The sequence below is a fragment of the Cetorhinus maximus genome, chromosome 15, assembly GCF_964194155.1.
Source record: "Cetorhinus maximus chromosome 15, sCetMax3.hap1.1, whole genome shotgun sequence".
Lineage (NCBI taxonomy): Eukaryota > Metazoa > Chordata > Chondrichthyes > Lamniformes > Cetorhinidae > Cetorhinus > Cetorhinus maximus.
The window spans coordinates 35,261,901-35,287,958 of NC_135893.1; the positions used below are offsets into that span (position 1 = coordinate 35,261,901).

General features: G+C 42.2%; 1 protein-coding gene across 8 annotated transcripts in view; it reads right to left on the reverse strand.

Annotated features, from left to right (window-relative positions):
* The window catches only part of nphp4 (nephronophthisis 4), a 504,277-nt gene that overhangs the window by 392,158 nt on the left and 86,061 nt on the right, over positions 1-26,058 (reverse strand). For 7 of the 8 annotated variants that reach the window (XR_013578910.1, XM_078558224.1, XM_078558219.1 and 4 more), the window contains exon 3: positions 15,244-15,422. Coding sequence is in view for 7 of the 8 variants with exons in the window: in XM_078558224.1 (XP_078414350.1) it covers positions 15,244-15,422 (179 nt within the window). In the remaining variant the exon portion in view is untranslated. Of the gene's footprint in view, positions 1-15,243; positions 15,423-26,058 lie in introns of those variants that run through there. The other variant, XM_078558223.1, reaches the window with a different exon arrangement.

The window sequence follows — 26,058 nt, forward strand, 5'->3', positions numbered from 1 at the left end:
CCAGAGGAGATGAGGTCAGATGGAGATGTGGTCAGATGGAGATGTGAGGGTGTGTGTGAGAGAGTGAGTGGTGATGTCCATTGAGCTGGCAGTGAGTGAGATGCAAGTGAATGTGTGGCGGGCTGGAGTGTGTGAATTTAGAATGAGGAGATAGTTACCTTACCGTGGCGGCACGGATGAGATCATTCATCCTCTTTCTGCATTGGTTGGCCAACCTCTTCTGGGCACCATTGGCACTGATCACCACTGCCGTCGTCTACCAAGTGGGAGCGGCGAGATTGCTGGACCTCCTGCGGCCAGAGCAGGGGTAGAAGACATCATTGAGGGCCTCCACGGCGTCCAAAAAACGTTCCAGGGATGAGTCACTGAATCGGGAGGGCTACAGTCTTCTGTGCAACAGTCCTGGGCTGGAAGCTTAGAGTTGTGTCAGGACTGGACTTTAAATCTGGCACCCAGCATAAGGAAATGGTGAGGTGACGGCATGGTGGGCAATTAAGAGCCCACCCGCCATCGAAACGGTGTATTAACCCAGGAATACATGATTAATGAGACGGGATTGGGATGATACGGTGTGAAAAGTTGCCATTGCAGCTGGCGGGTAAAACTTTCTTTTTCCCGCCTGCTACCGCACTTAGTACAAATCTGGGATGATTCCACCCTATAGCATTGTTTAAACAGGAATTGGATAAGTATTTAGAAAGAGTGGACATAAAGAATTATGGGGGAAAAGGCAGGGAGATGGAATGAGAGCACAGGGACATGGTTTTCCATCGACCCACACAGCATCCAACAAATTCCCTCTGATTCACTTAATAGGCAGGAAGATCACAGACTGATGAAGGCACAATTGGAAAACCCCTAGCCAAAAGCTCCATTTGAAGAGTTGACACTTCACAGGGGTGATGGATGGAATGACCTACTTCTGTACTGTGAATTTTACGACCCTATGAGGAAGCACATCCCAGCAATTCTCAGCATCTTAAGGAATGGAGGGAGGAATGGAGGGAAAAATCCAATATAGAATGATTAAACTTGGTCATAACTTGCCAGTGCAAGTGCGAAAGTAATTTATTTTTTTTATAAATTGAAGAGACTCCAGTAATCAGGTGTATTATACTATCATATGTGAATTAGCAAATGGTATAATTTAATGGTTAACAGTGATTTGTGATGTTCAGTGTTTTTTGTAAATTCAGCCAGTTTTACGACATAATGATGCTGCTGCTATAGTTTATAGCTACTCCTGCCAGGAGACCTGCTGTCATGGTATGTCAACTCTCGTCAATCTTGCGCCATCCTCAAACATCCACTGGAGCTTGTCTGCAATCGCTCTGACATCCGTCATCCAACTACGCCTAGGTCGACCTTCTTTCTGCTGCCCTCCATTTTGCCCTCTAGAAGGGATCCCTGTAGCTTTTCAGCTCTGATCAAATGGCCAAAATACTGACATTTTCTTTTCTGGATCTCAGGTTTTAGAGTTCTTTTTGCTCTTGCGATTTCAAGCACCTCTTCATTGCCTTACAGTTTGTATATGGAATTTTTAGCATACATCTTAGTAGCCACATTTCAAAGGACTCTATTATTCCCATAGATCTTTATTTATTGTCCAGGCTTCTAAGGCAAACAGGAAAATGATTGAATGTAGCACCTTATAAGTTTGTTCCTTCTTACATTTCAAAAGCACTTAATTGGCTGTTAAGCACTCTGAGGCGACCCAAAGTCTCGAAAGGCCCCAATATAAATGCAAGTTCTTTTTCCTCTTTTATTAAAGATTGTATTTCCAGTCTGAATGTTCAGAGACACCTGGCCGGATCACCACCAAATAAAAGTGGTTCAAGAAAATGACTCACCAACACCTTCTCGAGGGCAATTAGGGATGGGTAATAAACTCTGGCCTTGCCAACAACATCAACATCCCATGAACAAATTAAAAATGCGCTCTGAGTACCAGTGTACAAAAGAACATACATCCAACCTTTAAAAAAAAATCACTTTTTTTTTAAAACCATGGGGTTTTTTTGTATATTTAAAATGTTCATAACAACAGAGCGAGAATTGGTTTGGAGGATTTACTGAGTCTGACAAGTTAAGTAAGATGTGACCGAACATCATGGCAGATTCAGTCATTAACCTAGCGTGCTTTAGATTCAACTGTAAGTATTACTTCAGCTCCCACACAACTTCCCTGATAAAGCCTGCAGCATTCGATATGATTTTTTTCTTGGGAATCACCAGAAAGGCAAAAAGCAATTGTTACAAACCACAAATACATCCCTTGATTTAAAGTCGGCTGAGAACTCCAGTTCCCAGCAAGCCTTGGGCCTTTTCATGCATGTGCCGGCCGGGAAATGGTCACACAAGCGCAGTTCGTGTCTTTTCATGTCTTCAGGCTGTGGACCAGCCCAGCGCGCCTACACAGAAGCAAGGAAGTGAAACTGCACAAAACTGCAGGTCAGATGACCTGAACTGGAGCACCTTTCCAGAGAAGGTGTCCCAGGGAAGAGGACACAAGGAGGGGGAGCGGGAGAGGTCCCAGAAGAAAGTCCCAGGTAAGGAACAGAGAGAGGGATCAGAAATAGGTCCCAATAAGTAAAGTTGAAGGAGAGCAGCAGATGGATAGGCTCAGGATTATTGACAGAGCTGCAAAGCGCAGACTTGAAGTGAAGCAGGCTTGAGAGAAGCCCTGAAGATCCAAGGAGGCGGCCTAAGGTTGGTAACTCCCTACTGCAGGGCCTTTGGAGCAGTGGTGTTCTACTTAGCATGGCCAAAGATCTAAAAGTGTGCTTGGAAGGTGAAGCTTGAATGTACTTGGAGATCCAGGGGAAAGGAATCTCAGAAGGTGAGATTGAAACCCTGGAGGTGGATCCTTGTTGAAGCCACCCGAGTGGAAGCAATGTTTGAAGAAAATTCCAAGGCAAGTTCTTCAAACATGGAGGTTGGAAATCCTCGTAAGGAAGGCAAAGTTTCAGTGAGACTGGTTGGCTCACAATGTGGCAAACATCTCCTGTGAATTTGTTCAGTAACTTTCCTCCATGGTTTCTAAAGAAAGTTAGGATCTATCAAATAGATTTCACTCTGGGATCTGACTTGTCCAGTATTAACATCAGCTAAGATTGTAATACAACTAAAGCAATGTGTGTTATTTGTATTGCTTTACTTTTAAAAAAAACATGATGGTACTCTAAAACTTGATGCAAATTATTATTTGGCCAGATTTAATATCACAGTTTGCATAAAGACACAATGTGATTTATATCCTGTACAGCTCCAGTACGTGTATAGAACAGGCAAGACAACAGGGTTGACTTTACCTCCTAGTTATAAAAACAAAAAGCTACTGCGGATGCTGGAAATCCAAAACAAAAACAGAATTACCTGGAAAAACTCAGCAGGTCTGGCAGCATCGGTGGAGAAGAAAAGAGTTGACGTTTCGAGTCCAACATTACCCTTCAACAGAACTGAAGTATAGTTAGGAGAGAGGTGAAATATAAGCTGGTTTAAGGTGGGGGGCGGGGGGAGAGAGAAGTTGAGGGTGGGGTGGTTGTGGGGACAAGCAAGCAGTGATAGGAGCAGATAATCAAAAGATGTCACAGACAAAAGGATCAAAGAGGTGTTGAAGGTGGTGATATTATCTAAGAAAAGTGCTAATTAAGAATGGATGGCAGGATACTCAAGGTACAGCTCTAGTGGGGGTGGGGTGGAAAGACTAACAAGGTATTAGTTGTAGATTTAAAAATAATGGAAATAGGTGGGAAAAGAAGAATCTATATAAATTATTGAGAAAAAAAGGGAGGGGGAAGAAACGGGGTGGGGATGGGGGGACGGGGAGTTTAAGATCTAAAGTTGTTGAATTCAATATTCAGCCCAGAAGGCTGTAAGGTGCCTAGTCGGAAGATGAGGTGCTGTTCCTCCAGTTTGCGTTGGGCTTCACTGGAACAATGCAGCAAGCCAAGGACAGACATGTGGGCAAGAGAGCAGGGTGGAGTGTTAAAATGGCAAGCGACAGGGAGGTTTGGGTCTTTCTTGCGGACAGACCGCAGGTGTTCTGCAAAGCAGTCGCCCAGTTTGCGTTTGGTCTCTCCAATGTAGAGGAGACCGCATTGGGAGCAACGAATGCAGTAGACTAAGTTAGGGGAAATGCAAGTGAAATGCTGCTTCACTTGAAAGGAGAGTTTGGGCCCTTGGACGGTGAGGAGAGAGGAAGTGAAGGAGCAGGTGTTGCATCTTCTGCGTGGGCATGGGGAGGTGCCATAGGTGGGAGTTGAGGAGTAGGGGGTGATGGAGGAGTGGACCAGGGTGTCGTCCCCACAACCACCCCACCCTCAACTTCTCTCTCCCCCCGCCCCCCCACCTTAAACCAGCTTATATTTCACCCCTCTCCTAACTATACTTCAGTTCTGTTGAAGGGTCATGTTGGACTCGAAACGTCAACTCTTTTCTTCTCCACCGATGCTGCCAGACCTGCTGAGTTTTTCCAGGTAATTCTGTTTTTGTTTTACCTCCTAGTGTTCATCAGAAAGGAACAAAAGGCAATAAATCTGATGTGGGAATGTGACTTGGAGGCCAGGTAGATTTCAACAGCCATACCACATGTGAATCCCATTGGTAAATTTATCACTAATTTACTGTACAATGAAAAACATCAGCTGACCAGCAGTGAAGCAGGAACATCAGTGGCACAGAGGTCGCCTACTGGTATCGGAAAAGGTTCACCAGCAACAGCATAGGTTTTGGGGAGTGACAGGTGCTTACTGGATCACAATGATGGCGGGTGTACGAGCAGGCCTTAATCCAGGATAACAGAGCCTTGGCCTTTCCTTGTAGAGCCTGGAAGGTCACTCTTGCACCTCTGGGCTCTCTGCTACAACAACAATTTGCATTTAAAAGACACCTTTAACAAAGTGAAATGTCACAAAGGAAAGCTTTTTCTACCTTAGTGTTCCCGCTGGCTTCCCAATGGATTTACCTAGCAGAACAACATGGCAAGTACTCAGGAGTGAATTAAAATACTATCAGGGACCTATTGTGCATTATGGGACCCCGATGTGTATTTCTTAATGAGGCTCCCGCTGGAGTCTGATGAGAGGCTTATCCACCACCAAATTTGGCAGCATCAAATTCTCAGCTCAGGAGATGGGGCCATTCTAATTTAACTGTTCTCCTAACTATTTACATGGATCTCAACTACAATATAACAATGTTAATTATAGATTACTGTAAACACAAGTATGCACACAATCGTGCTTCATGATAAAGGATAATAAAATGGCCGTTTGTTAAAACAAACATGATGAATATTTAGTTCGGTCATCTTTGCTTCCACCTATACAGCTTCATTCCTATTTCTGGTCACATAACATGGTCAGGCAGTGCAGGTGAAACTTCAAAGGTTTCTACAGACACTGCTCCAGGCCTCCTCAGTTGGAGAGCTACTAATGTGCTTGGCAAAATACAAAAAGGAAACATCAGAGATAGGTTTGCATACAGGAAATAAATGATTTATTAACTACGGTAATCATCACTGCACACATGCTTAGTACTTTTACAGGAGTCTAGAGAAATTGTTTCCAAATTCATTAAAATTCCATTTCTATGCTTAAAAAAACACTCAAGTTGTCCAATGATTTAAGTTGAGCAATATAAATAATGCAGTAAAATGCGAATTTAGTACAAAAATGTTTAGATTATCTGATTCAAATTAAATAACTATAAATTAAGAGTGGAGTGCATTCAATCAGCCACCAAGGTGTTCACCCACAGAAACCTCTCCACACCTTAGGCAGAAAAAAATACTGCAGAGCTGAATTCTATTAATGCCTCATCTTAAGATATCTATTGATTCTGTATCATATGAGTTATATACAGATTTAAATCAAGACATATGGACGACACATATCACAATGTGTGCGCACAAATTTAGCCATATCTAGTCCAACAGCAACTATTTACTAGTGACAGATTTAAAATAATTGGCTAAAGAAGCAAAAGCACTTTAAGTGGTTAAGGTCTGGAATGCACTGCCTGAGTGCATGGTCGAGGCTGGTTCAATCAAGGCATTCAAAATGGAATTAGATTGCTATCTGAAGAGGAAGGATTTGCAGGGTTACTGGGAGAAGGTGGGAGAATGGCACTAAGTGAGCTATTCATTCAGAGAGCCGGGGCAGCATGATAGGCCGAATTGTCTCATTCCATGTTGTAACAATTCTATGATTAGTTATGACAACAAATCACCAACACGTTTTACCATCCACCAACACTTCAAAAAGGCAGCAAATTTTAAAATACATTGGGGTAAATTTCCATGTTCACTGCCTGGCTGTAATCAGGTGGAACAAGACTCACACTCATTGTTACAGAAATCAATGGAATGAAAATCAGGCTGGTTCTACAATGGATGGGCAACTTGCTCCACCAGATTATTGCACAGGCAGTGAAGACCAAAACATAGCCTATCAAATCCACAGATTGCAGAAACAAAAGGAGAAGTTTATTTGTGCATGTGTTTTGAGAAGCTGATGGCTTCAATATTGCCAAAGTAAAGAGACATTAAGTTGTAACAGAATTCCTGAAGTGACACTACTGACAATTTAAAAAGTAATTGCGCTTGTCACAGATACATCCACATTATTGGCTTGAAATTGAAAGTTTAAGAAAAATTCTTGCTTTTTCAAAAAAAAAAAGATTTTAAGGTTAGTTTAAGACTGGAGGGTATTTAGCCAATTTCGATCTGTAATGCTAGTCAACCGAATCAGTCACATGCAACACCTTTTAGTGACCAAATAATCCCATATGATTCAATGGGTAAGTGTGCTGCCTGGTTTGACAGCAAGCCATAAGATCTATAAATGTCCCAAGTTTGTTTACTGCTCCATACTTATTTAGGATGGAGTCATAGCTAGCCCAAAGGAAGATTGTTGTGGTTGTTGGAGGTCAATTATCTCAGTCTCAGGATGTTACTGCAGGAATTCCTCGGGGTAGTGTCCTAGGCCCAACCATCTTCAACTGATTCATCAATGACCATCCCTCCATCATAAGGTCAGAAGTGGGGGTGTTTGCTGATGATTGTACAATGTTCAGCACCATTCACGACTCCTCAGATACTGAAGCTGTCCATGTCCTTTTGCAGCAAGACCTGGACAACATTCAGACTTGGGATGATAAGTGCCAAGTAACATTTGCGCCACACAAGTGCCAGGCAATGACCATCTCCAACAAGAGAGAATCTAACCATCTGCTCTTGACATTCAATGGCATTACCAATCCTGAAACATCCACTATCAACATATTGGGAGTTACCATTGACCAGAAACTGAACTGGACCAGCCATTTAAATACTGCAACTAGAAGAGCAGGTCAAAGGCTTGGAATTCTGCAGCGAGTTGCTCACCTCCTGGCTCCCCAAAGCCTATCCACCATTTACAAGGCATAAGTCAGGAGTGTAATGGAATACTCTCAACTGGTCTCGATGAGTGCAGCTCCAACAACACTCAAAAAGCTTGACACCATCCAGGACAAAGCATTCTGCTTGATTAACACCCCATCCACCACATTCAACATTTACTCTCTCCATCACCAACACACAGTGACAGCTGTGTGTACCATCTACAAGATGCACTACAGGAACTCGCCAAGGCTCCTGCAACAACACCTTCCAAATCCACAATTCTACCACCTAAAAGGACAAGGGCAGCAGATGCATAGGAACACCACCACCTGCAAGTTCCCCTCCAAGCCCCACACTATCCTGACTTGGTACTATATCGCCATTCCTTCACTGTCCCTGGATCAAAATGCTAGAACTCCCTTCCTAACAGAACTGTTGGTGAAACTATGCCACATGGACTGCAGTGGTTCAAGAAGGCAGCTCACCACTTCTCAGGGACAATTGTGGGCGGGCCAAATGCTGGCCTAGCCAGTGACGCTCACATCAAGAACAGCATGAAAGCTTGGTGTTCCTGGATAAGAGAGAAGCAAAAAGAAACAAGCAAATGATCTCTCCTGATCACGACTCAACGATCCCTCCTAGAAGGGATATTAAATTTAAGGGAGGGAGAGACTTGGTGAGAGACTTAAGAGAGTCTCTAGAGTGGGACATGAACCCACAACCTTTTGACTCAGAGGTGTGAGTGCTACCCACTGAGCCACAGCTGACTAATATGGCTCCCTATATAACACGCATATCTTAAGTCACGTTATTTAGTGAAGGAGTGTCATTTTCATCACCCATTCTTCGCTTTCTGTATTTGTTTTTAAAAATTATTGTGTTTCTATATAATCAGGCACCCAAGTTTTATTCCCTGAATTACTCTGATAGTATGTTTATTAAAACACGCATACTCCTTTTTCCCAGCTGATATAATTTCCGGCTTGTACAGCATGCTGCAATTAAAGTCATGTCTGCTTTCAGTGCTGCAAAATGAATAAAGTCTGTTTTTCAACATGATGATCCTCTTCACCTCAAGCAAACAGCAACATCAAGATAGGTGATCTGGCCATTCACCTCATTGCTGTTTATGAAATGTCTTTGTGTGCAAAGCGGCTGGCACATTTCTCTACACTGTGACTACACTTCAAAAGCACCTCATTGGCTGCGAAGCACTTTGGGACAAGATTGTAGAAGTTACTACACAATTACAAGTTCTTTCTTTTCACATATGAGGCACACAAAATTTAACGTAACAGCTGCAAACGAAAGTTATGCTTTATTAAAAGCAGCTATAGACTGAAGTAACTGGGTATACATCACAAATCTGGTGTCAGCTCCAAATGTCAAAATGTTGAACATTTTTAATCAATATTTTTGTCAATTTTATTCATGTTTGTATGCACAGTAAGTGTTTGTCAACATCAACTTGCATTTATATTGTGCCTTTAGAGCAGCAACACATCTCAAGGTCCTTAACAAGGTGGTTATCAATGGAACATTTTGACACTGAGCCATAGAAGGTGATATCAGGACACGTGACCAAAAGCTTGATCAAAAGGTAGGTTTAAAGAAGCAAGTTAAAGGAGGGGAGAGAGGTAGAGAGGAAATTCCAGAGCTTAGAGTCAAAGTAGCTAAAGTGCCCACCAACGGTGGAGGGATTAAAATCAGGGATGCAGAAGATGCCAAAAATGGAGAAGTGCAGAGATCTCAAAGGCTTGGAGGACTGGAGGAGATATGAAGGGTTGAGACCACAGAGGAATTTGAAAACAAGGACGAAGATTTTAAAACTGTCAGAACGGGAGCCAATGCAGGTGGGTGATGGGTAAACAAGACTTGATTTGCATTACGATACCAGAAGCAGAGTTTTGGATGAATACAAATTTATGTGAGATGGAAGATGGGAGGCTAGCTAGGAGAGCATCAGGACAGCCAAGTCTAGAGATACCAAAAGCATGAATGAGGGTTTCAGGTATGAAAGGATGATGTTTCAGACATGGAAGGATGAAAGATGTTGAAGGATGATGTTGCTTTATTTTACTTTGAAACCACCAAGAATTATAGGCACACCGTAATGCAGTGTCTGCTGAAGCGGCCTGAAAAATTGCCCCAATCAGGACTTGTTGGGAGCCATCACTTACTGAATCAGAAATTTTTTGCTGCCTATTTTGTAACCAATAGGCTGTATCAGCAGTAACTGTCAGGCTTGAGGCCAGGATTTGTGCATTCAGTCTGTGTCTGCTGGAGTTGTACTTTAGACAGCTGTAACTCCTTTATCTAGCATGATTAGGGAGTTTAAAAAATAATTCGATCATACCTTCAAAGAGCTGTCAAATAAAATTTGAATTATAAAAAGGTTTTGTTTTAATTACATGAGGTGGTTGGACAGGACAGTCTCCATCAACACAGATGTGCAAAGATCACTGGAGGTGAGGGAGAGAAATGGCACCAGTTGGATTAAGAGATCAGTTCTTTGATTAACAACATCCCAGGTTTTAATAATCAAAAGTTCAGAAATATATATATTAAATAGAACATAAAAACAGAAAATTTTGCAATTAGTCAGCAGATCTGGCAGCATCTATGGAGAGAGAAAGGTAATTAACATTTCAGGTTCATTAAACCAGAAAAAGTTAAAGATGTAACATATTTTCAGCAAATACAGAGGCAGGAAAAGGGAGAGAGGGGAGAAGAAAACAAAAGGAAATGCATTGTGATAGGGTAGATATTAAATGATAAAAGAGATGAAGGTGCAAGACAAAAGGACATGGCACTTTGACAAGAAACAAAAGATGGGTCTAGAGGACCTGTAAATGGGCAGAATCATTACCAGCAGCTGCTATCTGAAAAAATGGGGGCAGAAGTAAATCATCTTAGTCCCAGGACATCGCTGCAGGAGTTCCTCAGGGTAGTCTCCTAAGCCCAACCGTCTTCAGCTGCTTCATCAATGACCTTCTCTCATCATAAGTTTAGAAGTGGGGATTTTCGCTGATGATTGCACAATGTTTAGCACCATTTGTACTTCCTCGGGTACTGAAGCAATTGTATCCAGAAGCAGCAAGACCCGGAACGAACATTCAGGTTTGGGCTGATATGCAGCAAGGAACATTCGTGCCACACAAGTGCCAGGCAATGACCATCTACAACAAGTGAGAATCTAACCATCTCCCCTTGACATTCAATGACATTACCATCACTGAATCCCCAACTATCAACATCCTAAGGGTTACCATTGACCAGAAACTGAAATGGACCAGCCATATACTGTGGCTACTAGTGCAGGTCAAGGATTGGGAATTCTGGGGTGAGTAATTCACCTCCTGACTCCCCAAAGCTTGTCAACTATCTGCAAGGCACAAGTCAGGGGTGTGATGGAATACTCTCCACTTGCCTGGATGTGTGCAGCTCCAATATTCAGGGCAAAGCAGCCCGCTTGATTGGCATCCCATCCACCATCTTTAACATTCAGTCCCTCAACCACTGGCACACAGTGGCAGCAGTGTGTATCATCTATAAGATGCACTGCAGCAACTGACCAAGGCTCCTTTGACAGCACTTTCCAAATCTGCAACCTCTCCAACCTAGAAGGGCAAGGGCAAGCAGATGCATGGGAACACCACCACCTGCAAGTTCCCCTCCACGCCACACACCATCCTGGCTTGGAACTATATTGCCACTTACTCACTGTCGCTAGGTCAAAATCCTGGAACTCCATTCCTAACAGCCCTGTGGGTGTGACTGCACTACACAGATTGCAGCTGTTCAAGAAGGAGGCTCTCCACCACCTTCTCAGGGGCAATTAGGGATGGACAATAATGCTGGCCTAGCCAGCGACACCCACGTTCCATGAACAAATAAATAAAAATACATTATGAACTGAAATTGTTGAACTTAATGTTGAGTCCAGAAGATTGTAAAGTTTCTAATCAAAAGATCAGTTGCTGTTCCTCAAGCTTACATTGAGCTTCATTGGAATATTGTAGGAAGACAACGACAGTGAGTACAAAGTGGGGTAGAGAATTAAAATGACAAGCCACTGGTAGCTCAGGGATTTTAGTTCAGATTTCCAGCTTGTGTAACATTTCACTTTATATGTATTATATGTTTTCATCTCCTTTAAGCTATAACTTCAAGCTTAAGTCCTCTGGCCCACATAAGCTCAGGAATAATGTTTAGCATTTCTCCTAACAAAGAAAAATATACAAATTTCTCACTGAGAAAGCAGGCTGCCGCAGGTCTGCTATATCAGGCTGTACATTGAGGTGACGTATCTATCATATCCTTGAACCACCTTGACTCTATGTTCTGCAACTCCCTTCCCGAATCCCTCCTCCTTGCTATATCAGCCCTCACTTCCAAAAGCCTCTTCTTCAAACATGCCATCAGGCACCTCTGCTAACTCTCCTACTACTACTTTGCATTTGCTTCTCCTCTGTCAAAGCCCTTGGGAAGTTTACTAGATCAAGGTTCAACATAAACACAAGTTATTATTTGGGCTGCTCTCCTTATACGGGATGGAAGTGGCATCCTTCCTGCTCCTCAGTGCCAACCCCACGGGTCATTTACAGACTTGTGCAATCCAATAATCTATCCTCTTAGTCTATAAACGGTTACTCAAAAAATATTGCTTACCTAACACTTCAGACTATTAGGTTTTCGTTTTGGATTTCATAAAGAAGTGATTTTTGCAATTTAAAAATGTACATTTCATGTTTTAAAAACACTGAAACAAAGGCATTCTTGCCTACCTAGAATCTAGCAAAATCTGTCCAACACTTTCAAAAGAAGTTGACAGTTTAAAAACAGTTCTTTGTGAAAATAAACAATTGCACTGAATGTGGTGTGGGACGTGAGCTTGTAACTTAAGCTGTAGGCGTACGTTCCTTTACTTGTATTTGAAAAGGAAATAATCAGAAATACATGAAAGCCAAAGCCCTTCCAAAAATGTTTTGATTTTGATGTTTTATTTCAGAATCTACATGAAACAAAAGCAGTGCATTTTTTTTCAACTAAAAAGGTCACTTATTCAAAACTACAATATTTGCCATTTCAGAATTAATTGTTTTCTTTCTATGTTTTTCCACCCCCCCAGTAAAAACAGATATGGAGTCAAAAAAATAATTAATTTTTTTTTCCAAAATGCCAACTAGCAAATGGAAGTGACCAATGGACCGTTCTAGTCAGGGCTATAAATAGCAGTCTTCAATCGTGCACACATTTTCCAGATGCTGGACAATTCCTTTGCTGTGCCAAATAAATTTTGTAGAAAAATAACATTTTAAAACAAATTCAGGGCAATGATTGACAAGGCTACCCACCACACTTTGCAATAAAATGGCCTGGACTGAGAAAGCATCTTTTGTGCAGCTTTTCTAAAATAAATCTCACCAAGCAGAGAGGTAAAAACAAATGCCATCAAGTTAAATTACAAGCCAGCCACATGCACTTTTTTAGTTATGAAGACTAGGCCTTGAATTGAGATAAGGTGTTCCAGCAAGATATAAACATCTTTTCCTGAAAAATTGACCATAAAGGTCCTTGCATAATGAAACACTACTGGAGAAAGCAAAATAAAGATGGACAACTCTCTAGGCAGATTCAAATCATGATTTAAACAAAGGGTGCAGAACATAATTGTGTATTGTGCTTTTAAAAGAAGCTTCATAGGACAGTATGGTTTGTCAAAGTGGAAGAAGACCCACTAATTCTCTGAAGGAGATTTCAGAGAGAGCGAGAGACAGCGAGAGGGAGCGAGAGGGAGACCGACTGATCATCAGGAAAAGAATCTACTGCCACAGAAGCCGAACACGTCTGGTGATTGTATGACCACAGTCAATAGCAGATTTGACCTAGGTATTGGTGAGGTATTTACCTGCTGGAAGTAAAGTAACATATTTGAGCATTCTGATGTTTGATATCAGTGAACAGAAAAGGAAAAGATTAGCTCTGAGGGTAGTTAAGATAAGATCTTTTAGAACTGTTTTAAAATACGGTTTACTGTGTGATGCCATTCTTGTGTTTAAGTGTAATTGTGGTTTTTGTTGCTTTTTTAAAAAAAATAAACGGTTGCTCCACAATAAAATCATCACCATTAGTCTGGGACATCCTTTCTTGATCTCAGAACCTCTCTTCATACTATACAAATTGCAAAAGCTGTTTTGGCAGCTGTTTCAAGTTTCCCTTTGGGATGTGGGCAACTCGGCATTTGCAATCAGCCGTGCCATAACAATTAGTACACACCCTGGGCCACAATCTGACGCAAACTCCCTGTCCAAGCTTGTTGTCCAATATAAGATAGTGGGGCATCTGTATTATTATCAAAAGGAATTAAATCAGAATTGACTAGTGACAGCATTTTCATACAGGTCTGTGTCAGATAAGCTGCCTTATCCATAAGTCAGAGCCTTCATCAATGGCCCATTTTTAAAGTGAAAAGTACAGTAAATAAATAAGGCTTGGTACATTGAAGGCTATTTGTAGTCCATAATTTGCAAATGTCTGTCATTTAAGAGTGCCTCTTTTATATTTTATAATGTAAAAGATAGTCGCTTGGGAGTACAGAACTTGAATATTGCTGAAAAAAGAGACATGCTATTGAAGCTTTTCATCTTGCACCCATCAGGACAGATGCAAGAATGCCAAATTTCAAAGGGAACAACAATTTGTACTTCATGAGAAAAGGGCTGCTGACTGGTTGGCAAGTCAGCACTGATTGGTTAGGGCACTGCCATGGCAAATGCACCAGGGAGCTTTTTTTTTATGATTTGTTCATGAGATGTGGGCGTCGTTGGCTAGTCCAGCAGTTATTTCCCATCCCCAGTTGCCCTTGAGAAGGTGGTGGTGAGCTGCCTTCTTGAACCGCTGCAGTCCATGTGGTGTAGGTACACCCACAGTGCTGTTAGGGAAGGAGTTCCAGGATTTTGACCCAGCGACAGTGAAGGAACAGCGATATAGTTCCACCATCCTCATTTGGAACTATATCATCAATGATGTGCTGTTTGATACGATCCACCAGTCGTTAGAATATATGGCCTACATACCTAGTATCACACCCAGAAAGAAATTCATGTACCATATTAGTCATTTGTGTAGTAGGCAGAATGTCTTTTTGACTTGACGGCACATCCTGTTAGTGGAAAACACCACTCATGCTGCCACTGCAAAGTAGCAGTGTGAAATGGCTAGCATCACTTGCTCAATTGCACCATGTCACTATGTCATGTCAATCTATACGTGCTGCCATGTTCTGAATCTGTATTCAATGAACTTAAGAACTTAGTAACATGGACAGTTGAATTCAGATTTAATGACACTATGTATGCCCAAATAGGTGGTGTTGCCATGGATTTATCCTAGGGTCAGTTCTCGCTCACACTTCCATTGGTTTCCACGAGAAACGCATTTTTGATGGAATGACCCCTAGCCTCCTACTCCTTGCATATTTCCAATACGTAGATGACACGTTTGCTATATTTGAATCTACAGCTGCATCTAAGAATTTCCTTACACACCTTAATACGCTCCATCCCGCACTTAAATTCACCTGTGAATTGGAGCAGTCTAACGAGCTGCCTTTCCTTGATATGCGAGTTGAGAAATTTGTCAATGGGCTCCCTACTACTGTCTACCACAAGCCTATCTTCACTGGTCAATATATGCCTTGGGATTCCTACAGCTCCACGCGCTACAGATTGGACTTATCGACAATCTCGTAAATAGGGCCTGAATCATTTGCTCACGTGTGTATCTGTAGGACCATGCTTAGCTGTAATTCTAATGTAATTGTTGTAAAACTACAAATTGTAGTCCAAAGTACTCACCTTTTAACATTTTGATTTTTAGCTGCATCTGATGTAAGCTTCTGCCTGTTTTTCAAGTAGAGAATTCCAAACCCACACGAGAAGACACGTTCATTACCTTCACGCTTCTTCACAATAGCCACCACTTCCACAATGATTGCAATGTGGCTGCAGTTTAGAGATGTATGGAAATAAACTACCTGAAAAAGAACACAAAACAATGAGAAAATGTTACAACTTTTAAACCTCTCCTTTCTTCTCCTTTAAGCATTCTCCACTAACAACTGTTCCAGATCCATTTTATGAGAATGATAGCTGCCTATGATTACTTTATAAGTCTATATAACATATCTTCCAGTTTTCTTTCAGTACTTAGCAATTTAATAGACGTGCAAATTAGTTATTCATCTTCCAATGTTTTACCATTTGGATTAATCTGAGAGTTTCTGGATCCATGCTGACAGTTCCCAGGAATGGAACAATTCTCACAAAGGTCCAAACATCATCACTACCCTGATCAAGTGAAATTTTCCAAGGTGAAATCTTCCGATTCTGCTCCAACAATGTGCCTTATATCCAATTTCAAAACAGAATTCCTTACCATACCAATGTGCCACTTCAGTATCCCACATTAACCATCCATGTGGTTATAATGGGATATTGGACTGTTTCATGGCATAGGTTCATAATCATAGGAAGCAGATTCAGACCCAAGTTCATTTCACTTAGGACCTTGCATACCATTAGTTCTGGTTGGATCCAAATCCTGCCGGTACAAGTAAAATGGCATATACCATCCTGTCTCACACATCATAAACTTGCGTTACTTTTACAAATCCACTATTTTCAAAACAAGGTGTACTTGGTATCATAGAGCAGAGACCTTAAGGAAAGGTTGGACAGACTGGGCTTGTTTCCACTGGAGCTTAGAAGTGTGAGGGTGATTTGATTGAAGTATACAAGATCCTGAACGGCCTTGACAAGGCAGACGTCGAAAGGATGTTTCCTCTTGTGGGTGAGTCCAGAATTAGGGGGCACTGTTTTAAAATTAGGGGTCGCCCTTTTAGGGCAGAGAAATTTTTTCTCTCAGAGGCTTGTGTGCCTTTGGAACTCTGCCTCAGAAGGTGATGGAGGCGGGGTCATTGAATATTTTTAAAGCAGAGGTAGATAGATTCTTGTTAGGCAAGGAAATCAAAGGTTATCAGGGGTAGATGGGATGCAGAGATTAAAACACAATATCATAAGTCATGATCTTATTGAATGGCAGAGTAGGCTCGAGGGACCGAATGCTCTACTCCTGTTCCTATTTTTTATGTTCTTAAGTTCTTATTCGGGTATCAGGATCATCAGGTTTCAAACAGAATTCCACCAACAGCACCATAGCCATTTAGCTGCTCATTTGTCTCATGTTGTTGATGGGATCCTGCTGTGCAAAAATTGACTGCCGTGTTTCCCTAAATTGCAACTGTGACTACGCTTCCTTCAAGGTTATGAAAGGAGCTGTGCAAATGCAAGTTACAATTACCCCCAAAAAGTCAACATATACAGATTACAGAAACCAGGTGAACTGCGAGTTAAAATTAAAGCAATATACTTATCAATCAGCCTTTGAACATCCTGTGGTCATTTTAACATTGCTGTTTTCTTGGGCAGTTACTTTGACTGCCTGACACAGGCAAGAGCCTTATGCATACATGTAAATCAGTGTCCTCTAACGTAGGAGTTGCCCATTTAAAACAGGGATGAGGTGAAATTTTTTCACTCAGAGGGTTGTGAGTCTTTGGAACTCTCTTCCTGAAAAGGAGTTGGAAGCAGAGTCTTTGAATATTTTTAAGGCAGAAGTGGATAGGTTCTTGTTAAGCAAGGGGGTGATAGGTTATCGGGGAGTAGGTGGAATGCAGACTTCAGGTTACTACCAAATCAGCTATGATCTTATTAAATGGCGGAACAGATTCGAGGGGCTGAATGGCCTACTCCTGCTCCTTGTTCATATGTTCGTTCATACAAAGCAGCCCAAATGGTGAACTGAGTAAGTATACTGACATTCAATTCAGTAAAATCTGGCTGGCAAAATGTGAAGGTCTTTATTGTAAAAGCTGACAAGTTACAGGAGTCCTCATCTGGGCCCCACAAAGAAAGTTTGGACTGCTGACATCCCTGGCTTTGAACCTTGATCCAGCAGTTTAACAGGCACACTTTAAGACAGTACAAAACAGCTTTCTTATTGGTCCATTCACTCACCATGAAGCAATGAAATTGAAGCAAATCTCAAAGGCTACTTAAAGCTGCGGTGCTTTAACAGTAAAGAGGTTACATGCACTAAGATATTGCAACAGTTCATTTACTCTATATTGACTGAGATAAGTAATAGCATGCTGGGATAACTTAGAGTGCTTCATGAATAATTTAGCAGTCAGTGGGTCATCTAGACTTGAGTATCAGAGTAGCTATTGCATGGCAACAAATCCCATGTCATTTACTTTTCAGTTCCCCTGATGTGAAGCATCTAGCCACACTGCATTTTCCATCCGGTCGTCAAGCAATTTCCTTCACCCAAAAAGACAGATTGACCTTGCCCCGCAGACAATTCTCTTCACAGTAAGCCAGTAGAAAGCACAATTCAAATAATATGAGCTGACTAAGTCACAATTTCTATTTTTTGAATTGATGCATTTATCCTCAATACAGTATCCCCATCAAACAGCCCAACCAAGGGCTGGTTAATTCCACAACAATGGCTACCAACAGGCAGGAATTCCCAGGACCAAACCTAAATGACGCTGTTGGAAAGTAGCTATATTCATTTCATTAAACAGTGTTAAGAATTAAGTTGCTGAGTTTAGGCTGTCCTAATACATATCCTTTCGGTGTAGGCCCACCGCTCCTAATTTGGCACAGACTGACAATCTCACTCAGAAGTGTAGGAATGGAAATAAAAATCCCACTGGTGTGGGGAGTGGTCTTCTGCAATAAGGGTTGATGCACATTAGTGGAGCTGGACCTAACTTGGAAGGGCCCCATTCTGAAACCAAATGGCCAAAGTAGGAGAAGTATCCCATCACAAGCATTAACATTCCCTAATTAGTGGGCACTTCATTCACCCAAAAAAAAATTCCTACAAAGTCAGTGCCAGTGGCAAAAGCACCAAACGATAGGATGGTGACTAATGACCCTGATACCACATCTGTAGTATTCCTGTTTCTCAACACACACCATCATGACAGCACTGGAATGAAGGTAAGGTGCCTCGCTGTAGAAAAGGAAGTAAGGGTCACAGGGAGAGTGACATTGTAACTGGTTAAAGAAAAGCCCTGGTAGAGGCTTTCCCACCATCCCAGAGTATGATGTATGTGACAAGGAAACCTAAATGGATAAAGTTAACAAACCTAAAATTTGCCTGCCCACAAAGAAATTAAATAACCTTAAGAATTCACTGCATTAAAATAAAGTTAATGAGCTTACGCAGTCTTAATTCACATAACTGTGGCAAATCAAATGAGCTAACTTTACTCTGCAGATAATTTAATTGCAAGTGTGTGATGAGTGATTTGATACCATGGGAAGGGTTAAACAAAGGCATAAAGGCCAAAACTATTAACTAAATTTGCATAGTATGTGTCATCAACGTCTGTACAAAAGATAGCGTACATATGCCTGTGAGAGACTAAGTTATCTCTATGTATGATAAATAGGTTTTTAAGCAATGTGTCACCAGAAAAATCTTGGCTTCGAATCATAGCACTGACAGGGAAAGATAATGGACAAGACATTTAGATGTCATCAGTTAAGTATAAATAACCTTCCATTATCTGCTCCTGTCAATGAATAAAAATGAACATTTGTAGTTGACAAATAGACACCCATAATGAAGTAATGCTTTATTCAACCTGGCAAAATCAGAACAGAGGGTCCCTCAAGCAATAACGTAGCCTTCACCAAGATTTTAACAGCAAATGTTCATCCTAAATGAATTTCCCTTTAACTGTCAAAGGTTGTCTGCAATTCAGGGTCATAATTCTAAAGTTAGATGAGGAAATTAGTCAGAAAAGCTTTATGTAAATTCAAGGAATTAGACCTCAACTGCAATGCTGTTTGTACATCAAAGCTTCTGGATTAGCTAAACTTCTATCCTGAAAGCCATTTTCACGTCATAATTAACAGCTAAGATCAAACACAAAAAGCTCAGTTACAGATTTCAAACTAGCATGCCACGTTTTTGACATATAAAATTACAGTCATCTGCCCCAGATTGTCTACAGTGGTACAAGTTAATTTTTTCTGGTGCTTACAAAGGTTTTTTGTAAAAATTACCAGCACCGAGCTCATTTTCACAGTACTAATGTAGTTTAAAATGTAATTTGCCTGACCAACAACAGAGTATTGAGAGCAGGAGGGGTGGCTACCCTTGCTGTAAGCATTTATGATGGCCAAAAATAATAACAATAATAAAAACCTGCATTTATACAGCACCTTTAAAGTAAAACATTCCAAGGTGTTTAATGTAGGAAAGAAGCTTTCTGTCATCAGATCTTGGAAGGGATGAGGGTGGCCATTGCAACACAGTGCTGAGATGGAAGACTTTGTTACCTATAGTCAATAGACAAACAATGGCCCTTTTAGGGACAGTGAATATGAAGGTTGCTGGGGCACCTGTTTTTTTTTTGTTATTCCCCTTTTTGATTTAAGATTTTTGCTATTTCTTTCTTCTTCTGTATTGTGGGTTAGCTAGAATGGGTTTTGGAGGACACAGGTTAGTCAAATGGGCAGACACATGGCAGCTTAAATTCAATGCTGAGAATTGTGAAATTGTGTACTTTAAGAGGACGCACGAGGAGAGAAAATAAAATTGTACAATTCCAAATTTTAATGAAATAATTTTACCACAGTTTTTTGATGCTGATGTTCTACATGTTAAGACTTTGGGTCAGCCTATGTTCATACAATAAAATGTTTCTTGACGAAGACTATGCTCAATATAAAAATAAAATATTTTATTCATTAAAAAATGGCTAATTGTACAAGGTATAAAAGGCATCTTCTCCATCAAGCAGCTTGAGATCCATAATTTCAGGGCAGATGGGGATAATAAGCATTCCATATCTACAACATGCGGTTTTTCAAAAGTCCATAAATCTTCAATCCTTTCTTTTTTTTTCTTTATACTTTCATGGACATGGGCATCAGTGGCAAGACGAGCATTTGGTGCTCAAACCTATTTGCCCTTGAACTGAGTGGCAACAGAGTCAACCACATTGCCGTGGGTCTGGAGTCACATATATGCCAGACAAGGTAAGGGTCACAGGTTTCCTTCCCTAAAGGACATTAGTGAACCAGATGGGTTTTTACAATAATCGGCATGCACCCCGCCCCCACTCCCCCACCCCCGACCCAGAAAACCAAGCTGACCGACTCCACGCCGAGAAGCCCGCAGCAATGAAGTGCTGTGGGGCTCATTAACCAGGGCTCAGTGGGACTTCTGCCCTTCATTAATGAATAAGTCCCACCCTCTGGAGCTGCCTGCCGATTGGCCACCAACTCCATCAGTCCCGGCAGCATCAGGAGGGCGTCAGTGGCAGCTGCCGGGACTGCAGGTAAAGTGAGGAGCCCAAGGCTTAGGATCCCTGGAAAAGGTAAGTTTGGGGCCTTGGGCCAGGAGGGTTTGGGAGCAAAAGCAAGAGGGACAGTGGGGGGGGGACTGGGAGAGGGCATGTTTAAGAGAGGGAGAGGGTAGGAAGGAAGTGGGGGTTCAGTCTAAGGGGGGCCACCCCACGATCGGCAAAGGGCAGCCCCCAAAGAGTGACCCCCTCCCACTTCCTTTCCGACCGTCAACCATTTGAGGTTAAAAAAAACCCTGCTGCCCACACCAAATATATTATTGTGTGGACAGCATATTATTAGGGTGAATAAGCTTGATAACAAGCCTAATTGACTCTTAATTGGCAGGAAGGTGGTGGGATGGGTGCCCATGCCATTTTACCTGCCCCACCCCCTGCAGGAAATTCAGCTCCATCTGCTTATGTCCCCTCCCAGCTACACAATTTACCATATCTCCTAATTTAGTGTCATCTGTAAATTTCAATACACAATTCATTTTTGCTAATAATCTCTTGTGAGGAACTTCATCAAATGCCTTCTGAAAACATAAAGACAACTTCCATAGATACTCCCCCATTCACCCTGTTAATGACCTCCTTAAAAAAATTCAGCTGGGCGAGGCAGCTATGACCTCTCTTCCTCTTCAGGTACCAGACCCCAAGAGGGCGTTGACAACCATGGGCTTCCATATTCATCTTGCTCTAGAGGTGTGGATCATCTTTGTTGGTGGTACATTCATCCAGTTTGCGAGGCTCTTTAGAAAGATCACTCTTTGTCTACCTCGATCTATTTTAACATCACTCTTTCCCATCAGCATCAGACATTCTCAATCATGAGTTCTTATTACATGATCCACCTTTGACAAATCCTTGCACACAGTCTTCTCTCCTTTAACCATATTTTCCCCTTTGAATGCAAATTCCCATTGTTTCACTGTCTTTGGACTTTGTCTCTCTAATAATAAAAATCTCTCATAGTACCAATTTTACCAGTATTCTTAGGGAAAAATAAACACACTGTTTCTTAACTTCTCCTGGCTAGGTGAAACATTTCACCCCTCCTTTGAAATCAATCTAGTCTGGTTTATTTAAATATGCAAATGTTCTCTTTACATCTATGTTTACCTATTTAACATTTCAAACCTAGCTTATCTTCTGTTGCATCAAAGTGTTCAGACCAGCTGCCTTTAATTCAAGTCACACACACACAGAGACATAGACACAGACCCTGCTAATACTCTGCTTTACAATAAATTCCAATAACATTATGAAAATTATTTTATCTTCCTGACACAGCCTTTCCAATTGATATTAGAATGCAGGGTATAGAGTGTTAAATCCAGTATTCATATGTTGAGGAAAGAATAAGTCTAAAGCTAGCATGAACCTCAAGACAGATTTATTTCCAAGCCTGCAGAGGAAAGACAAAAGACTCTTCCAATTCCCCTTAACACCCAGTGTGAACACGTTTTTATAGTCTTGTAACGAAATCCTAATACTTCCCCAGTTGGGGACAGCTGCTCTTAAAAGGGCAGGATTTTGCCATGGGCGAGCGGGGGCGGGGCCTACTCACCGACAGGTAAAATGATGCGGGATGACGTTGGGCGAAACTCCCGACATCACCCCGCCCCATTTAAATTTTCAGGAAGGTGGGGGCACAGCAAAATCAGCTGCGCGCCTGCCGACCTGTCAATGGCCAGTTGAGGCCATTGACAGGATCAATTAAGCAATTAAAGGACCTGCCCATCCAACCTAAGGTTGGTGGGCAGGCCAGGAGCCCCGGCAGCAACTAGAAAAAACATGAAATCTCATCCACCGGTGGGATGAGGTTTCATGTAGGGCTTTAAAAATTTTAATAAAGTTGTTATGGAAATTATCAACATGTCCCAACTCATGTGACATTGTTATATGGGGGGACATGTAAGGGAATTTTTTTCTCTATTTTTAATATTATTGAAAGTAGAGCCGTTCTCCCTGAGGCAGCACTTAGCCTCAGGTAGATGAGTGCGCTCTTTCTTGTGCATGCGCGAAAGAGCGCACTCTCGATCTTAGGCATTCCCCTCCCCCCGCCCGCACGGGGGCGCATAGCGTTTCCCTGCGGACGTCACACTAGGCGAGCCTTAATTGACCCGTCCACGCAAAATGGCACCGCGCCTCTGATTGGGGGCACCGATCGGAAGTGCACCCGCACGTGCCAGTCCATCAACTTCCCCCCCAACAGGGGAAAATTCTGCCCAAAGTACACTGCAGCACAATTCCATCATTTATATGGAGGTCTTATGGCTCAGTCAGTAGCACCCCTGTCTGTAAGCCAGAACCTCTGGGTTCAAATCCCACTCCAGGACTTGCTGGCCACAGAAGAAGCTTTCACAATGGGTTTCAAACAGGTCGATAATCAACCTGCTAGTCCTTTCAAATATTCCCCAATGAGGAAAGCAGGTGTGTGCGAAGGTAGGTTTAGATTGCAAAACTCATCGAAGTTCACCCATTATGGGCAGAGATGCTAGGATTTCAAATTCAGGGCTATTTTATCATCTTTTTTGCCAAAGTAGCATTTTATGCCAAAGGTGCAGGACTACAGAACAAACGGGCATTGGTTAACATCCCTTCTTCTAAAAGGTAGGACTATATGAATAGCTGAGCACTTAAGCATCACAAACAGTTTGTTGAAATTGTACAAGCAGATAGCTCATATTCAACTACACAATTATTTATTGTAGCCAAATTTGCTGACGATACAAAAATAGGCAAGAAAGCAAATTGTGAGGAAGAAACGAAGAGTTAGGCAAAGGGATATAGATAGGTTGAGTGGGAAAAAATTTGGCAGTAGTAGTATAATGTGGGAAAATATGAGGTCGTCCGCTTTGGCAGGACGAATAGAAAAGCCGAATATTATAAATGGAGAAAGACTACAGAATACTGTGGTACAGAGAGATCTGGGTGTCCTTGTACATGAATCACAAAAAGTTAGCATGCAAGTAATTAGGAAGACAAATAAAATGTTGGCCTTTATTGCAAAAGGAATGGAGTATAAAAGTAGGGAAGTCTTGTTACAACTGTACAGGGCATTGGTAAAACTACACCTAGAGTACGGTGTACAGTTTCGGTCACCTTACTTAAGGAGGAATATCCTTGCATTGGAAACAGTTCAGAGAAGGTTCACTAGGCTGATTCTTGGGATGAAGGAAAAGTTGAGCAGGTTGGACCTATAGTGTTTAGAAGAAAGGGAGGTGATCTTCTTGAAACAAATAAGATTCTGAGGAGTCTTGGCAAGGTAGATGCTAAGAGGATGTTTCCCCTTGTGGAGGAATCTAGAACTTGGGAGGGGCACAGTTTAAAAATAAGGGATCTCCCATTTAAGACAGGGATGAGGAGCAATTTCTTCTCTCAGAGGGTCATTAATCTTTGGAATTCTCTTTCCCAGAGAGCAATGGAGGCTGGGTCATTGAATATATTCAAGGCTAAGTTAGATAGATTTTTGATCTACAAGGATGTTGAGGGTTATGGGGGCGGGCAGGAAAGTGGAGTTAAGGCCACAATCAATCAGCCATGACATTATTGAATGACAGAGCAATCTTGAGGGGTCAAATGGCCTACTGCTCCTAATTCATGATCTTATTGTGATTTCAGGGGCTGGCTATCCTGGTATTGACTAGGCATTGCGTCATTGAACGAATCTTGCTTGAACATCACCTGATCACGAGGAAGGCTGCACCTGGAAATGGGTGCTGCACCATCACAAATAAAGACCATCAAAACAATTAAGCAGAAGCGTGCACAACAAAGAAGGGACCCCCAGGCATCAAGAGGGCACAGCAGAGGGACTAGGGCCACGAAAGAGAAAAAGGTACAACACAGAGCACAGAATCTAGCAGAATAGGTGAAGCTACCTGGTCATGGCAAAGGGCAAGTGCAGAAGCAGACTGCAACTCTCAAAGCTGATGGTCACAAACATCCCTATCCTCATCAGTGAGAAGCACACACTTTGCTCCACTCATTGCTAGGCCTTGCCAGGATCAGTCAAGGTCAATGTGGTCTTGACTTCTCTGCCGCTGGATCATTTTAGGGCTGAGCTGCGGACCTTTGCGGCATCTCCCAGTCGGCTGCATCACCATGGTCACAGGTGCCCTCTTCGCCAAGGCTGGAGACGACGTCAAATTTCCCACCGATTGGGCCTCTCAAGCTCAGAGGGTACTGGGCTTCACCAGGTTCCCCCAGATCCAGGGAATTATTGACTGCAATGATGTTAGCAACAAGGCATCCACTGACGGACCAAAGAAGTTCATCAATTTAAAGGACTGTCACTCACTGATTGTGTAGCTAGTCTGCGACCACAGAAAGAACTTACTGCATGTATGTGTACGCTTTCCAGGAAGCTGCCATGATGCTTTTATTCTTTGCCAGCCAATCCATCTGCAGCTCTTCCATCTCACCTCCCATGTACCTGGATGGATTCTAAGGACAAGGATTATCCTTTCAGGAGATGGCTCCTCACCTTTCAGCGAGTGTCATAAAAACAGCCGCAAAGTCATTACAATGACAGCCATAGCTAACCAGGACCTTCAATGAGCAGTCCATCGGCCTGCTGAAAATGCACTTTCACTGTCTGGACTGCTCAGATGGCACTCCACAATATACACCTGCCAGGTGTGAACACACCAGCTGTGGTCTGCTGTATGCTTCAGTAAGCATGGCTCAGTAAAGGGAGATGACCCTTGAAGAGTGAAGGCAAAGGATGGTGTGATGTGTTTGGAAGAGGAGGAGAATGACGACGGTGTGGGAGAGGATGGGACAGAGATGCAGATGGGGAACCTTCTGTTCCCTGAGGTGTTCCAGGTGACCATAGAGATGGCCAGGCCAGGAGTGTCACAATGAAGTCACAGAATCTTTATAGTGCAGAAGGAGGTCACTTAGCCCATCGAGTCTGCACAGGGTCTCTGAAAGAGCATTCTACCTAGTCCCAATCCCCTGCCTTATCCCCGTAAGCTTGCAAATTCTTTCTTTTCAGATAGCTATCAAATTCCCTTTTTTTTTTGCTTTTCAGGATGCTGTAATTACAAGAGACCATCTGATCCAGCAAAGGTTTGATTAATGATTTCTGAAGCCTGAGGGGAAAACCACATGGCTGTAAGTACAGCAAGCCTGCACTGGGACAGGAAAGACAGCCATGCATCCAGCCTTTGCAATCTTACCATGACAGAGAGATGGACCACTGCCTGGTAAGTCCACTGTCAACATGAGA